Source organism: Hakea prostrata, chromosome 9 (assembly GCF_041222555.1).
Source record: "Hakea prostrata isolate BN-2017 chromosome 9, UWA_Hpros_2, whole genome shotgun sequence".
In the NCBI taxonomy this organism is placed as follows: domain Eukaryota; kingdom Viridiplantae; phylum Streptophyta; class Magnoliopsida; order Proteales; family Proteaceae; genus Hakea; species Hakea prostrata.
This window is the reverse complement of record NC_142608.1, coordinates 45,338,399-45,353,360: the sequence shown is the minus strand read 5'-3', so window position 1 is coordinate 45,353,360 and position 14,962 is coordinate 45,338,399. Positions and strand designations below refer to the sequence as shown.

General features: G+C 34.8%; 1 protein-coding gene and 1 long non-coding RNA gene across 3 annotated transcripts in view; one reads left to right on the top strand and one right to left on the bottom strand.

Annotated features, from left to right (window-relative positions):
- Positions 1–3,728, top strand: part of LOC149005301 (ubiquitin carboxyl-terminal hydrolase 25-like) — a 47,340-nt gene extending 43,612 nt beyond the window's left edge. Inside the window, exons 8-10 of one of the 2 annotated variants that reach the window (XR_016175513.1) lie at positions 1,345–1,478; positions 1,584–1,682; positions 2,250–3,728. Coding sequence is in view for 1 of the 2 variants with exons in the window: in XM_089168006.1 (XP_089024132.1) it covers positions 1,345–1,450 (106 nt within the window). In the remaining variant the exon portion in view is untranslated. Of the gene's footprint in view, positions 1–1,344; positions 1,479–1,583; positions 2,221–2,249 lie in introns of those variants that run through there. The other variant, XM_089168006.1, reaches the window with a different exon arrangement.
- Positions 3,729–6,688: 2,960 nt separating this feature from the next.
- LOC149005300 (uncharacterized) lies at positions 6,689–9,307 on the bottom strand. Its single transcript, XR_016169974.1, has 3 exons — positions 8,786–9,307; positions 8,577–8,645; positions 6,689–6,788 (listed from the first exon to the last, which is right to left on the bottom strand). It is a non-coding gene; the product is annotated as an uncharacterized LOC149005300 (long non-coding RNA).
- Positions 9,308–14,962: the final 5,655 nt, after the last annotated feature.

Here is a 14,962-nt window from a genome sequence, read left to right as displayed (position 1 = left end):
TTGTCCCAGATAAAATGTTAAGCATATCATGTAGTCAAGGAATTGGAACCTATACTTATCTTTTTGTTGATGGTTTTACTATTGTTACACGTACCACAAACTGTCCTTTTTGAGGAGGGACGCATAGACGTGCATTCCTGTATGAAATTCTTTTTCAGCATCAACTTCTCATTACAATTTTGCATGATCTGTGGGATGGAGATGATGGGCAAATTTGGGAGGTTTGACCTTTGTACAGGACCAATTGCATTTTAAATATCTCACATTGGGGATAGATCACTGAGAAGCTCCTCAGGTACTATACTATAACAGGGTCTTGTAAAGGTTAGTTTAGGTGGAAAAGTAACTTCTTTCATTACCACGTACAATACAGGGCCAGTGTAATTGCTGGTTTATGATTACTCTACAACCTGGTTCTGCTAGATTTCCTTTTTCTAGGTTTCCTTCTTGCTTCTTTATAGGCTCAGTGTTATCTTTAGGATGATGCTTTTTCTTCTTTGCTGGATATTTACAAGGTTGGACAAAATGCATTTAACCTTTATATGCAGAATACACCGGAAGATGCAGGGTTGTCATCTCAATTCTAACATTGGTTTTGACCATATCTCAGTGCGAACTTGGGATATTCTCCAATCTAACTTGAACATTGGTTTCAGGGCTTAGAAGTTGTTTCTTGCCTTGATTCTGTATGTGCTGCTTATTTTCACATTTCCAACCCAGTTTGTGCATAAATTTCACATAGGGAAAGCTCAAAATAATACTGTGATTTTGACCAAAGTTTGATGCTATATATTGTTCTTGGACATGATGTTGAATAATGTTTGATCGGAATGCAACTCCTGTTAAATCATATTTGAGTGATCCTTTTACTGCACTTTTGGTTTACAACAATGTTACCTTGTTAAGATTTATGGACATGCAACATCTAAAAATTGAAAATTGCGCTTACTTTCAAAAATTCAGTTTTGTTCTTGAAGTGGGAGTTGTTAAATTTTTATTTTATTTTTGATTGTTGATGAATAGTATCTTAAGTCAGTAAATGATATTAGGCATAGAAAGTGTTTAGCCTGGTTTTTTTGGAAGAAAAGTGTCTTTCTAGATTTTGGGCTAGTCTCCATCAAATTTTGGTGCTGAAAATATGATTTGCTTCATCATGGGAACAGAGATCTCCTACAATGCATCAGCCAATAGGATTGAAAATAGGGGAAAATCCATCTTGGAGGACTATCGGATCTACCTTCTGTTCTAAATTTGGTTTCTAATCTTGTGTATGTTTAATTTCTGGATCTCATAAAACAAATCTTTACACAATTTAAATTATAACTTGTTTTTTATGCAATGCAGGAAGATGTTAATTGTAGATGCCAAGGCCAAGTTTCTCTCGCAAATTCCTGAGTCATTGAAGGAGCATCTAGTTGAACACCTTAGATCATTTAGCAAGGAAAAATAGTGTCTGGATTCTTAAATCCCTGAAACCGGTACTTTATCTAATGGTTTTGCATCATTTTCTCAAATTTTTTTAGTAGGATTTATAGATTCAGCTGCCTGCTCAGATATTGACTTCTTTATTTGTCTTGATGCAGTTTTGTGTTGTCTGTCACTATTGAGCCCTTGGTGTGTATATCCTGTATCGCTGATGCATGAAAATATCTCAATGATCGTGCTAACTAGTACGTAGAAATGTAAGTATCAAATAATGATACTTTCAATTGCACTGAACATCTGAGAGGGGTGGAAATGTTTATTTCATCATTCGATTGCATTCGTAATTTTAATACATTCTAGATGCATATGAGAAACTTGGGTCCCACTAGAGAAGCTAATATGGATCCTTAGCAAAGTTCTTCATTTTTGAGGCTATGCAGTTTTGTGGCAGAGAATGAGTGCAGAATTGTATTCATTTGTACATTATCCTTTTTGAAATTATTATTAACCCATCTTGTGAGATGATATAATTTTTCCATCAAATGATGATCGGATATGGCATCTTGATAATATATTCAGTTGTTGAGAGATCAGTTTTTCCTTTTTCTCGTATTTGGAATTTAATGGCATTCTTCATATTAGAAGTTGATATAACATGCTAACCATGATTGGATGCTGCTAATTCATCTTAGATGTTCTATTTTGTTTTCCAAAGCATGATTACGCTGTGGAACTTGAGAGTGAAGCAGCCTGTTAGAAGCTGTGTGCATACCAAGAAAGTGCATTATTTTCATCTAATTAAGGTTCCTAATGTGTTTTTGCAGTTGGGTGGAATTTGGCTTTGATTTCTTGCTCTTGGGTAGGGTCTAAATGGATCAGATATCGATATTATCATTTCTGCATCCTATTATATTCAAACAAATTCAAATAATACTCTGGGTTATTGGATAGATGTAGTCAGATTTGGATAATTATTTCTCTATAACATGATATTTTACCCCTTCCCGCTGTCTATGCATGTGAAAACCCGAACATACGTGATAGAAAAATTGAGTGGCAGGGAAGACCACAGAAAGAGGAGTTGAAACAAGGTTGAGAATGATACTTCTGGTAAAAGGAGGAGTTGAAATAAGGGTGAGAATGATGAGTTTGAGAATTTACATAATTTTAGAATAGGATAAACTAAAATCGGCATTTCAAATGTGTTCAAAGATTGGACACAGATGAATGGGGGGTTTTTTTCTTCTGCACCTATTTGGTTTACAATAATTTCTTGATAGAGAGGGAGAGGGGTTTTATGTTTGTGAACATTTCTTAGATTATGGAGGAGAATGTTATTATTCTGTTTTTCCTTTTTCTACATCTTATATTTATGTTATCTGAGATGATATCTTTTATTTTGTCTCACCCTATGGAAACGTCAACAGAAGATATTTTAAAGGAAAGTCTTTGAATTAAGTATTTTTCTCTCATGCTCTATACAACTTGTCTGACCTTCATGGCTTCAGCTATTGTTTTAGAGCAAAACCCAGCTCATGTTATCTAGATTATTTGTAATTATGTATTTTGGATTTAATTAGTAACAACAAACACTTCCTTCTATCAAACATCGGGTCTCTGTCACTTGGATATCTGTGGCAAGCTGAACAACTGGATCAACCGGGCTTACTTTTTTGGGTTTCTCCTTCATATGGTGGGTTCAGAGTAGCTTACAAATTCTCCGAAAATACCTTATGTGGTGATACTATGACCCTGGTGGAATCAGTAAGATCAGTGACGCAGGAGTTGAAATGTTGATATTGGTTTCTGGATTATTATATCTGAAGGGATATTATTTGCACTTGGGCTGTGTGCGTGCTGAGACAGTGAATTTTTTTTAATTGCTGAGACTTCAAGCTTTTTCCAGGTTTGTTCATTATTCATGAATCAACTTATTGAATCATTGTGACCGGTGCTTTGGATTTAGGGGTTGTATGGTAACCATTAGGTGCCAAAATTCTCACTTCAGCACAGAATCCATTCTGGTAACCATTGGTCTGAAGATGTGAGATCCATTTGCGTTCAAATTCAATTTGACTTGATTTTTCTTGCCAACAAGGCCATTTTCTTTTCATTGTCTGACGTTAGAAGCCAAACCTTTTAAGTCTCTGATAGCATCACTGTTCAATTACTAAGAGTTGAAGTCACAGTATTTGTAATGCTATGTTAAAGAAGCGCCACATGGTACGGAAAAACTCCAATAAATTGAAGAACCCACACAAGCATCAATAGGAACAAATTCCACCTATGGGAGGGAGGGGTCTATGATTGTCAGTTGTTATATTTGAGCACAGGATGACTGGACCATATTTCTTGCTTTACCAGAAAAAAATAAAAAACTAAAAAGACCATACGTATGGTTGTTTTGTATGGTATCAGTAAGGACTGGAATGCGTTATTTCATACTATTAATAGGTAGAATATCGAAGAGTACTATTATGTCTTACTATCAATATAACATGCTTACTCAGGGAAGGAAGAAAGAAAAAGAAAAAAAAGGCAATTTTGATATTCGGTACGGCATTAGGGCAGTATGGTTCATTTGTATCATTTTTCTGTACCATTATCACACCTGGCTAATTACATATCAAATCAAAACGATACATACCATATTAATTTGGTCCAATATAGTGTGATATAGCGACACTGTTGGTAAGTGGCACTCGATATGAATTAACATCCTTCATTATTATAATCCTCTATTCCCTTTTGTGAAAATTCGGATTGATCAAACTTTGCCATCTTCGACCTCTGATACTTTCTTAGTTGATACATCGATTGGAATCTAGACCAAAACTGGCCTATATAAATACAAGAAATTTTCTAGTTGGGCTGGGTATATGGTGTAATTTGGTATGTATTTCAATCTATTCTTTCTAAAACATGAATGTGAATAATTCTTTCTATGAAAAACTACTGTAAGTAATTATTATTATTATTTTGGGTAAATGGCATTTCATTCAACGGCACAAGCACAAAAACGGGCAGGATTTAGATCCATGAGGTGGGTAACGGCCGAAAGATCCTCCATGAGATTGGACTGTGCCTCCTGGGCTAGAGAGCATCAGCTACGTGGCTCCCATCTCTATAACATAAAAGAAAATAGAAAAGAAAAGAAAAGAAAAGAAAAGAAAAGAAAACTTACAGGAATTATTACTACAGAGGCTTGGAAAGAGATGGGGATCCATCAAAAGGCCCAAGCAGTCCGTGAAGAATTCCATCTTTTTGAAGCCGCTGATCAAAAGCCCCAGTTAGCAGCCTCTAGCATCCCACTCCAAAACCGATGAAGATCTCTCCACCTTCAAATCAAACATGGCGAATCCCAAACCAGCCCAGCCCAGCCCATTACCTTAGCACCTCCTCTATTCTTCCTTCACCTTAAGCAGCCTCTTACATAAGAAGTTTTCTGCAAGGACTTTTATATAGAAAATTCTTTTATTTTAGGAGAACTGTTAAGAGTGCCAAATTTTCTTTCAATCCTTATCTTCTATATGGAAAGGGCTATTAGATGTGTCATGCTCAAGTCTCTCTGATTAAGCATGAAAGTGTAGGCAGATTTCGTAGAAAAAGAAAAAAAAACTGTTCTTGGAAGCCCCTAAGTGAGAGAATCTTCTCTTTTGCAGAAGAATTGAGAGGTTTAAATTCAAAAATGAGCTAACATGCAAGGAACGTTTATTCGGCGAAATATCGCCGAAATTCGCTGGTTTCGCCAGAGGGCGAAATAAAAAGGACGCCGAAACCAATATTACAATATTTCGCCGGAAAATCGACGATTTTCCGGTGAACTTCAAAACTTTTTTTTCTTCTACTGCTCTGAGTCTGAGATGGGTAGCAGGCTAACAGCCACTGCTATTTCGGCTGGAGAAGAAGAAGAAGAAGAAAGAGAGAGAGAGAGAAAGAGACATCTGCTCCTTGAGTCTGAGGTGGGTAGCAGCAGTTTTTGCCGGAGAAGAAGAAGAAGAAAAAGAGAAAGGAAAAGAAAGAGCTGTAGAGGCTAATACCGTTCAGTTCGTTGCCGCCGAGATCTCGCCGAAATCTCGGCGATTATTCGCCATTTCGCTCGGTTCGCCGGGCGGCAAACCGAGCGAAACAATCAAAGATTCGTTCCCTGCTAATATGACATGTTATTTCACATTCAAAAGACATCCTCAATATAGATTTACATGATGTCAAATCACACATGGCAATAAAACCCACTTGTCTAATTGGATTGAAAATCAATCAGCTGTCTAGTACACACGGAAGAAGACCATGCATTAGAAAAAAGAGAGAGAGAGTGAAATTGACAAGAAAATTATATGGAAAGATATGTGAAAAATTCTTGCTCTCTTTGATGGCCTTATGGCATGATTGTTTTACTGTTAAGTCTAAAATTTAAATTAAAAATAAGAGTAAATCCAATTTAGATATGCAAATCATGTAAACTTCAACAAAAATGAAATGGGATTTGTTTTCCCTACAAAAACTTAAATACATGTCTCTTTCTTTTATATATATATATAGCTTTTTCTAGCATGTGCATGTCCAGATTTAGTTTGTTGGGCAGCATTGAGCTTTTTTTTTTTTTTTTTTTGTCAAGAAACTTAAGATTCACGCTTCACAAAGAATCTTCAATCCATTTGTATGAGTTGTCACTACAAGAAAATAAGGGCTTTTGCCACGGAAAATTACCGTGGCAAAAGCCCTGCAACCGTAGCAAAAGAATTTACCCGACGGTAAGTTTCCGTCGGTTAGAGAGCCGTCCTAAACTTTTACGACGGAAATTGGGTGACGTCGGTTCTACTATCTTTTGCTACGGTAATTTGTTACCGTAGCAAATACTTTGGTAATTGCTACGGTATCTACCGTGACAAATAATTAGTTATATGCTACGGTAAGCACCGTAACAAATACTTCATCATATGCTACGGTCCCTGATTTCCGTAGCAAATAGTTTGCTCTGCCACACTTTTGTTTTTTGCTATGGAAATTTCCTACCGTCACAAATAAGTTTTTTTTTTTTTTTAATTTTTTTTAATTTTTATTTTAGTACAGCACTATAGCAGTACATGTACATAAATACCATTGCTTAGCCATATGTGTAAAACTAATCGATGTATTTAAAATGGTAACTCTTTCCATCAATAATCAATTAGACCCAAACACTTTATATGTTTTGAGATCAGTAAGAACTCCTGCAACAGAACCACAAGCAGCAACTACAGTGATTGAGAGACAAGAAACATTGAGTAGCTGGAGTCCAAGCCATCTACTTGTCCATCTTCCTATCTCCTGCACTCGAAGATGGAGCAGAGAACTCACTGTCACTCATGTTTGGCAACAACCTGCATGAAGTAGCAGAGTTTGAATCAACCAAATGAAAGAAAACTATTATGATGAAACAATTCAATCTAATACAAGGTTAATCAACATGAAAATCAAATAAACATATACAGCCATCGAGATACTTAATGGTTTCTTTTAATGATTTTTGTTGGGTTTCTAATGAGTAGCAGAGAAGCTGCTGTGGACTTTGTTTCTTTCCAGTTCACTAAAATTGCAAAATTTGGGGAAAGCACATACCACTATCATTTTCATATATTCTGGTTTATTGTATTTAGTTTTCTAACATAAGATTAGAATATCAAAGCCACAAATACCACTTCAGTTCATCCATACTCGTTTACATGCACATGAACTAGAATTTGGGAGAACAAATCCTAATTAATGTTAAATGGATTCCATAATAATTCTTAAAGAAGTACTGCACAGTGTTCTCTGAGTCTCAATCTACCAAGGACAGATGGGCCTTCAATAATATCCCCTTTTTACTGCTAGGACATGAATCTCACACTCTGGTGAAAGCCTTCTTCACCCCACCAGAGGATCCAGCAGGAATAACCTTCAATACATTGAACCTCACCGTCTTTGATAATGGTCTAAATAGAAAACCTAAGACATTGTTTTATCAGATAAACAAGGTGGATTCAAGGCAAACATGCATACAAGTTGTAAATGTCAAGTGATTCAATTAGCTGCCACTAACCTGCACTGGCCAATGATCCCATGGTCCAAATCAGAAGGCAGGCCAGTGAAATTCAGAGGGAAAATAAGCATAACCAATGCACTTCCAACATAATTGATTCATGCCAATTGCGAGAAAGAAGTGAAATAACAACTAAACGAGCAGAGAAAAATTAAACAAGCAAAGCTGCATTTCCTAAAGCAGAACTTTATTTTTCAGTTAAATCTTAAAGCAGAACTAACAAATAAACATAAACTCCAAAAACGCATTGACATGCTGACAGAGAATTTGTCCATAGGCAAGATAATTTTAGGTTGTGTTATACATGCCCAAAAGAAGTAGATAAAAGCTAATCTATAAGAAAATTAGCCAATCTAGAAGATACTTTCAAGAGTTGTATCACATTAAAGTTATCATGGCAAAAGAATAGATCAAGCAATGCCAAAAACAACCACTAGATCATTGTAGAAGTGACAAAAGCACTCATACCATATACAATAGGTCAGCAATCACCAACCAACCAAAATTTAAAGGCACTAAACACTTTGAGAGTCCATCAGGCAACCAATAATCAAGAGGCCTCTCTTGAGCAAACATTTAAAGCCAGATTTGGTTGCCACCACCTCTAACTCCAGTGGTCATTGAAGAAGTTTAAGATTGATGAACTACTAGAGAAGAGACATCCAATCAATGAAATAGAAGAAGCAATTGAGCACAATTTTCACATCAACTCATACAACTGATCAGCTTATATTACTCTGTTTCCCAGAAGGAAACAAAAAATAAAGAATGATTAATGACTACCTTAGTCTTTATGCTAGTGAAGGTCACCAATCAATCTTATTGTTTGAAATAGAAGTATGAAATACCTGATTGAGCAACCACAAAACCAATGACCTCACACTCACACAAACACTTCAACAGAGGAACACACATAAACACAACTACGGTCATATTAGGAAAAAAAAAATAAAATACAATATAAAACCAAGAATAGAGTGGGCAAACAATTATCATAATCTAATTAAACCAATCTTCTAATCCAAATAGAAATAGTCGTTCAATATGGAAGAAAGACAAATCAGGGAAAAATGAAGTATCAGTCTACCTTATGAGTCCGCACTTTGCAGCAGCAACAGCAGCCTCGAACAGATATAAACCGTGAGAAGAGTGAGATCTGAAACAAAGAAATGAAATTAAGAATGAACTATTGAGACTACTAGTTTCAGCTCCAAAACAAAAACGGAGGAGATCATAGGAATGGTCGATCAGTAAGGAAGAAAGACTAATCAGGAAAAATGAAATATCTCCGTCTACCTTCTGAGTTTGCACTTTGCAGCACCAACAGAAGCTGAATCACATTCACAAAGCCAGGCAGTTCGCCGCCTCCAGATTTAAAAGACTCCTCAGTCACTTTCCAGTTAATGTCTTTGACCCTTCAAACCAAATCCGCTCGATGGCTGATTTTGCTGCTTCCCAATTCAAGCAAATTCAAATTCAGAGGGACGACACTGTAAGTGTTATAGCATCTCTTTCCTTGTTTTACCACATTTTCGCGTCAATCAAGCTTCGCGCGCTACTTCTCCGCTGGAACCACTAAAACCCTAGAACCACTCTCTTTTAGCTTCTCCTTTCTAATGTGATCTGTAATGCCTGGTTTGTGAACTCCAGAAGCAATTCCTTCTCCACTGAACCACTCTCTTTTAGCTCAATTACAGGACAAATTGTTTAACTGATCCACCGAGAAGGTAGTTAGCTCAAGAATCAGATGAGGGAAGACAAACTCCACTGCTGAGTTGATTCTCAGAGAAGTAGGAAGTAGGGTTTTATCAGTTTCGCGCCAGAATAAATTGAGACTAAGTAGAAGGCGCGTAAAATAGACATTGCCTAGCAAAAGATTTGGGGTTTTATCGGAGAATTAAAAAAATGCTTATAATACGATAATATATTACCGTAGTATATATTTTCCTTTTTGCCACGGTACCTACCGTAGCGTATGGAGTTGGATTATCATATAAAACTAAGTGCTCAAATATACATGATTCAAACTATTGCTACGGTAAGTATCTACCGTGGCTTATATTAATCTAAATGGTAAATATGTAGTATTGTAAGTATTCAATTGAAACTGACTATTTGCCACGGCAATAAAATACCGTGGCACATAATATAAGTGCATTTAGTGAAATTTAATCTATTTTGCGAAATGGTCTATATTGATTTTATTGGCCACGGTAATAAATTACCGTGGCAAATGGTCTATATTCTGAACCAATCTAATTGCCACGGAAATTTATTACCGTGGCAAATGGTCTGCGTATTCATGTTTAATAAATGCCGATTTACTGAAACTAGTTGCCACGGTATTTTACTGCCGTGGCAAATGGTTTAAGTACAATTTAACACGGGATTTAGTTAATTTATTGGCCACAGTAATTTCCTACCGTGGGAAATGGTTTAATCAGTTTGAAATCTAAATACTACGGTATATATTAAGTTTTTTGCCACGGTAATTAATTACCATGGCAAATAGTGTAATTGTTATACACATTTATCACGGGGATTACAACCGTGTTATATACTGAGTTGTTGCCAATGAATTTTATTTCCGTGGCATACAATGCCTTAAATATTACGGTAATTTTGGGTGGGTGGTAATTTAGATGTCCTTTTGCCACGGTAATTGTTTTCCGTGGCAAAAGGTCCGTGGCAATTCCCACTTTTTCTTGTAGTGTGTTATGGTTTTACAAGCATTTTCCGGCCCCATTCCATCGATATTGTTGTAAGTCAACTAATTGTTGTGAAAAATAACATCGCAAGTGTATGCTGACGAAACAAGTTATATAATAATAAAAGAATTGTTCCCTCGAGGACTATTGAATAAATACCAAATTAATATTTATACTAATTTTATTTGAACGAATAATAAAAAAAGAGAATTATTATATTGGATTGAAATCTCTTAATAGCTAAAACTTAGTGGTCAAATTTCACCATAATTAATCCTTTCCACCCTTTGATTCATCTTTATAATCTGAAATATTTTTTCCTGATTGATAGTCGAAATTCCCTTCCTTATCTATTAGTCTCTCTCTCGAGTACTAATAGAAATTTGTTCAATTATTAACCAACTATATTTATATGTGAATAAAAACAACTAAAAGATCATTAAATTCTATGGATTTCCATGTAACAACTACATAAACTATGTGAATATATATTTCTATCCTACATGTAATTCAAGGCATTTACTCTAACGAGCTAAACAAATGAATCTTCTATCAGTTCATTATGATTAATGGATTAGTTGATTAGTGGTCAATTAATCAAAAGCATTAAGAACAGAAGTAAATACTCAATCAATGAAAAGAATATTTATAATTATATTAATGAATTGAAGAGTGAAAATTCAAAGTTAGGCTAAGCTACATTTGATCCCTAGAAAAATTAAATTAATTCATTTTATCAATTAAAAACATCACAGAAGAGTTTGAAAATATTGAAAAAAAAGATGAAGAAAAACTTATTCCCATGCTCTAAGTCTTCTTCTTCAAGTCTCCAAAGCCAACCAACATCTCCCAAATTCGTCCTCTACACTTCTCCAAACGTCCTCAAGCTAGTGTTGTTGTTCTTTTATTTCCTTGACTCAATTTGGTACAATTCTAATTTTCCTAATCTGACTCAACCAAACAAAGATTTGGCTTACAATTCGATATCTTAACTGCACAATCCCACCATTGGATTTGAGGAATAAGAAGTTATGAAGCTCTTGTCCAAAAATCAGCTTGATCGGATTGGATGACCATTCAATGAAGAACTTGATCAAAACTGGACAGAGACACTCAAAAATGAGATTTTTCCCTTTTTCCTTCTTTCATCTAGTCCCAAATAGGAAATAAAACCTTGGAGCATGCAAAGAATCATTCTCTCCACATTTTTGACTAGAGGAAGCCTCTAGAGTCTACTCTAACTTGATAAAAAAGATTTTCCTTTTTGAGTGGAATGAAATCTAGCCTAGTTCTTTAAGATTCTTTTAGCAAAATTTTCCAATAATAACCCTGCAGATTTGGTTGATTTCCTGCAAACACAAATAATAAATCTTAATTAGAATTTGTTGAGAAATATATAAAATCATGAAATTTATAGAAATAAAACCAATTAATTAGTAGATATAAAATCTTCTCATCACTAACCAAAAGAAGAAAATGCCTTTTCCCCAATTGACTGTATCTTGATCATAAATTGACTCAAAACCTCTTGCATCTAATAACAAACAAAAGAATAAGTAGTTTGGATGCATTTGTTATTGTTTTGAAACATCACCAAAGGTACAATTGATATTTCAAAACTAATAAATATTCCATAAATGCATGATATTTTTCGGGAGGTATGTGTAGATTCCCCCTTTTTTTTATAATTTATTTTTATTATTAGTTGTAATATATAAAAACTTTAAACATTCAAAAATAAATTAAAAAATGAAGAAGAATCAAACATTTAACTTGCAATTGCTTGTGAGAGGATAGTTCATCATAGCAAAATTTCTCCAACAAATAAATCACCATACCTAAAAATAAAAAGAGGGAAAATATATGTTTAGAAAGATATTATGTTCATTACTAGCTTAAAGAAAATGAAACAATTTGCATTTCTTCTAATAGTTGAATAGTAAAAGAACTTGGTCCATGTGGATACAAAGAGTTGTGATTCATGAAATATTTGTTCTAATAGTTGAATAACGAAAGAAGTGTGAATATAACAAATATGATTCATGAAACTAATACCCTTTCACTCCTTACAAATTAAGATGTACAATATATACTAGAAATGTCAATATGTTTGAAGATTTGTTGGGTTTTACGATATCTTGTTCACTCCATTTTGATGGGGCTAAATGATATATTCACTACAAATCAAAGCAATAGAAACATCAATGGATCAAATACTTATCAATCAAACCACAATTAGACATACACAAAATTTAAACGTGGAAAACCCTACAAAGAGAGAGAGAGAGATAAAAATAAAAAAATAAAAATAAAAAAGGGGATGTTATGGGAGTCCACCAAAACGTCCACTATACCAAACAAATATAAAAGGTACACAATATAATCTCTTCTCTAGATAAAATTAAAAGAACACAAACACATAATCAAAAATAGAAATTAAGGAAAATCATGGAGAAAAATCACCTGAAAAGGCTTCCAAAAAATTATGATAAAAAAAAATTATGATTGTTGAATATGAAGAACCAAATGTCACGACCACTTCCTTAAATTTCAGCTCATTCTGACAAAATTTTATCTTTGGATTTTCCGGAGAAGACCGAAACCCCTTCTTTTTCTTTCCTTCTCGTTTTTGCTCTCTTTCGTTTCTGCGTATTCCTTGTGGCACTCTCACTTTTCAAAACTGAAAACTGAAAACCCCATTTCTTTTTAGTTACTCTGTGTCCCACATCGCTTATGGGCCTTGAACCCAACAAATCTTCTACAATTTGACTCCTTATTTGGAATCCATGTGTGCAAGCTCCTTGAACACCTCAAAATTTCTTGAGTAACAATCTTTGTTAACATATTGGATACATTTTTATCCATGTGAATTCCACAATCACAACTCACCTTCCACTAGATCACGTAGCCAAACATATATTACATCAGTGTGCTTTGTGCGATAGTGATATGTAGAGTTCTTGCTTAAGTCTATAGCAGTTTAACTGTTATAGTAGACTACATATTTGTCTTGACTCAAACCCAATATTTGGAGAATTTTTTCCAACCACAGTAGCAGCGATGTATTTAGCCTCAATTGTAGATAAAGAAACAGATTTTTGTAGTTTGGATTGCCAAGAGACAGCCCGCCTTGCAAAAATAAACAAGTATCCTAAAGTTGACTTTCTATAATCAAGGTCATCTGCCATATTAGGATTAGTAAACCCTTCCCAAACTGGACTTGAACCTCCAAAACATCAAACATTTGAAAATCCACATTACTGCTTCCCAATGATCTCTGCTAGACTATCAATAAATCTGCTCACAACATAATTGTCTATGCAATATTTAGTCGAGTGCAAACCATGACATACATAAGACTATCAACTGTAGATGAATAAGGATATCTGATATTGCTTATCTTTCTTAACTGGTAGATGACAACAATTGCTTACTCAATTTAAAGTGGTTGGCGAGAGGCATGTTTACAGACTTGGCACCCCATGTTGAACCTTTCAAGCACTAGTTCATGATACTTTTCTTGTGATAACGATAACTTCATAGCCTTCCTCTCATGACTAATTTGCATGCCCAATATTTTCTTAGCTAGCCATAAGTCCTTCATATCAAAGGACTTACAACTTATTTTTCAACTTCCTACCATATTTTCATTTTGGTTAGTAATCAACATAAAGCAAAAGAACAATGAACTTACCATCAAGAAATTTCCTCAAGAATACACAAGGGTTTCCTTGAGTTCTCTTATACCAAATGTCCACCATAAGTGAGTCAAACTTCTTGTATCACTACCTTGGTGCATGGTTTAGTTCATAAAGACTCTTCTTTAACTTGTATATCATGTGTGCATTCCCTTTGACTTCAAACCTTTCTAGTTGCATCATATAAATTTCTTCATTTAAGTCCGCAGTTTTCAAATCTAAGTTTTCGAGCTCAAGATCCATGTTAGAAACTAAATCCAAAACTACTCGAATGGATGTCAATTTTACAACTGGAGAGAAAATCACATCAAAGTCAATTCCCTTCTTTTGTTTGACTATGAAACTAGCCTTATGTTTCACTACATTCCTAGTTGCATCTCTCTTTATCTTGGATACTCATTTGTTCTTTAATGATTTTTTACTTATAGGAAGTTTTACAAATTCATAAATATGATTCTTATGCAAGGAATTAATTTTATCTTGCATACCTTCATCGAACTACTTTTATCATTGTAGATCACTACTTTCTGAAAGCTTTCGGGCTCCCTCATCAGTAAGAAGAATATATTAAGAACTAGGATATCTTTGTATTGTTCTATGCTCTCTTGTGGACCACTTCACTTGAGGTTCTGCAACCTCTACTTGTGTGGACTACTTCCCTTGCTTGGTATCCTCATGCTCTATAGAATCATCTATGACTATCTTTGAAACATCATGATCAACATATTCTTCATGAATGAGTTCTTCTCAACATTCTCAACATGAGTAGGCTTCATAGACTTCTCAAAGTGTGTAATATTTTTAGCTTCATGAAATATTACATCTCTACTTCTAAACATCTTCATCATTTTTGGATCCCATAATTTGAAACCAAATTCTTCATTTCCACATCCCAAGAATATGCATGGAACCGCCTTATCATCAAGCTTCGATCTTTAACTCCTTTGGTACGCATGCAAATGTCTAGCAACCAAACACCTTCAAATGAGAATAGGAGGCATCCTTCCCTCTCCACATCCTTTTTTGGAATACTAGACCTTAAGGGAGTTGATGGAATCTTGTTCATC